Genomic DNA, 1667 nt, shown 5'->3' on the forward strand with positions numbered 1-1667 from the left:
ACACACACACACACACACACACACACACACACACACGCACACACAAGCACCCACTGAAGTATAAATAAAGACCGGGGCAGTTTCTTAGCACGAGTCTCAGTCTGGAGGCTGCCCTTGCTAACAAGAAGTTCTGTGTGTTTCTCTTTCCTTAACATTTTCCTTGTTAAGGAAAATGTTATAAAACACTTCTTCAGTAAAGACTCAGGTCTTTACTGAAGAAGTGTTTTATAACATTTTCCTTAACAAGTATAATATGAAGTCAGTTAAACTTCTGGGATATCAGTTAGGTATTGTAAACCATTCAAGCCGCATGGAACTGGGCTGTGAGCACTGAAGGACATTAGGTCCTCAGGCCTCCCGCATGAAGTCTATTTCTGATTGTTTGGTCAGAAACATTCGCACCAGTGGCCTGCAGAAGCTAGACTTCCCCACCCAGCTCTTTTTATGTAACACTCCATCTCCTGTTATGTCTTCCATACTCTTGAGACTGTGCTGGAGACCAACCTCTACACTGCACCTGCTGTCACTTTCATTTACACCAAACCAGGTGAAATAGTTTATGGTGGCTGTGTGCGTGTGTGCATGTGTTTGTGTGTAAACTGAAAAGAAACAAACACAATCGACAGGAAAATAAAACAGACAGGGGGTCCAGAGACTGCAGGGAGAGAGGTCTGTGGTTTTGTTTGTGAGGAGCTATTCACAGATAAGCTCATTTGAATTGAAACAGGAACACAACTACACAGCAAGGATTTGTTTTGCAAATGATCATGGTTATGGATAGTGGCTCGGGCAGCGTGCTCGCTTAATCATGTCCTGTTTTTGTTTCTCTCTCGCCCCACACAGACTCGTTCTATGATACCTTCCACACCACAGCTGATATCATGTATTTCTGTCAGATGATGGCCGTGCTCGAGGTCATTAATCCTTTGTTGGGTCTGGTTAAAACTGGAGCTTTTCCCGCTATGATACAGGTAACATCCAGCGACACATTTTGCCCCCTGTTAGTGTTTTATTTTTTTTTATTCGTCTTAACTACAAAATTGAAAGCTCATGCACATGTGCACAACATTATTGAAAATGGCAGGTAGTCAGTATTCACACGCATCACATGTGCAATTTATTTTACCTAGAGAGTCTCATGGCACCACAGAATGATTTATTTATTTAATAATTTATCATATACCTTAAAGTAAAATAGTAAAACTAAAGAGCTCTAACACAGAGCTCCAGTCTGCGGGCCTGTGCTTTTATGACAGTCAGCTTTATCTGGCCTTTAATTGTGCCTGCAGGTTGCGGGGAGGAATGTTATTTTGTTCGTCGTCTTTGGCAGCCTCGACGAGATGCAGAACAAGCCCGTTGTCTTCTTCGTCTTCTACCTGTGGAGCACCATCGAGATCTTCAGGTTAGCTCAAATAGCCTTCCTCCTCTCTCCTGTTGAGGATATGTCGCTCGTTCTAACATTAGCCCAACCTCCTCTACATCAGATACCCGTTCTACATGCTGGCCTGCATCAGCACAGAGTGGAAGATGCTAACGTGGCTGCGGTACACCATCTGGATTCCTCTTTACCCGCTGGGAGTCATAGCTGAAGGTTGGTGATTTTGTGGTTGGTGTCAGTTGTGGGTAGTCGTTACTGATGGTGTGTCATTCTTTGCTCCTTTTTTTTT

At 43.5% G+C, this 1667-nt stretch overlaps 1 protein-coding gene across 2 annotated transcripts; it reads left to right on the forward strand.

Moving 5' to 3' along the window:
• The first annotated feature begins 238 nt into the window (after nucleotides 1-238).
• Nucleotides 239-1654, forward strand: LOC102199274 (very-long-chain (3R)-3-hydroxyacyl-CoA dehydratase-like). 2 transcript variants are annotated; one of them, XM_005755909.1, is made up of 4 exons: nucleotides 239-547; nucleotides 844-971; nucleotides 1290-1402; nucleotides 1485-1654. In XM_005755909.1, exons 2-4 carry the CDS (start codon nucleotides 882-884, stop codon nucleotides 1597-1599), a joined length of 318 nt encoding a protein of 105 aa, XP_005755966.1. In that variant the 5' UTR covers nucleotides 239-547; nucleotides 844-881; the 3' UTR covers nucleotides 1600-1654. The 2 variants fall into 2 exon arrangements, with proteins under 2 accessions (XP_005755966.1, XP_013763702.1); XM_013908248.1 differs by lacking the exon at nucleotides 239-547 and having other exon boundaries at nucleotides 637-971.
• Nucleotides 1655-1667: the final 13 nt, after the last annotated feature.

The sequence above is a fragment of the Pundamilia nyererei genome, unplaced genomic scaffold (genome assembly GCF_000239375.1).
Source record: "Pundamilia nyererei isolate P.nyererei 1_Seehausen unplaced genomic scaffold, PunNye1.0 scaffold04674, whole genome shotgun sequence".
Lineage (NCBI taxonomy): Eukaryota > Metazoa > Chordata > Actinopteri > Cichliformes > Cichlidae > Pundamilia > Pundamilia nyererei.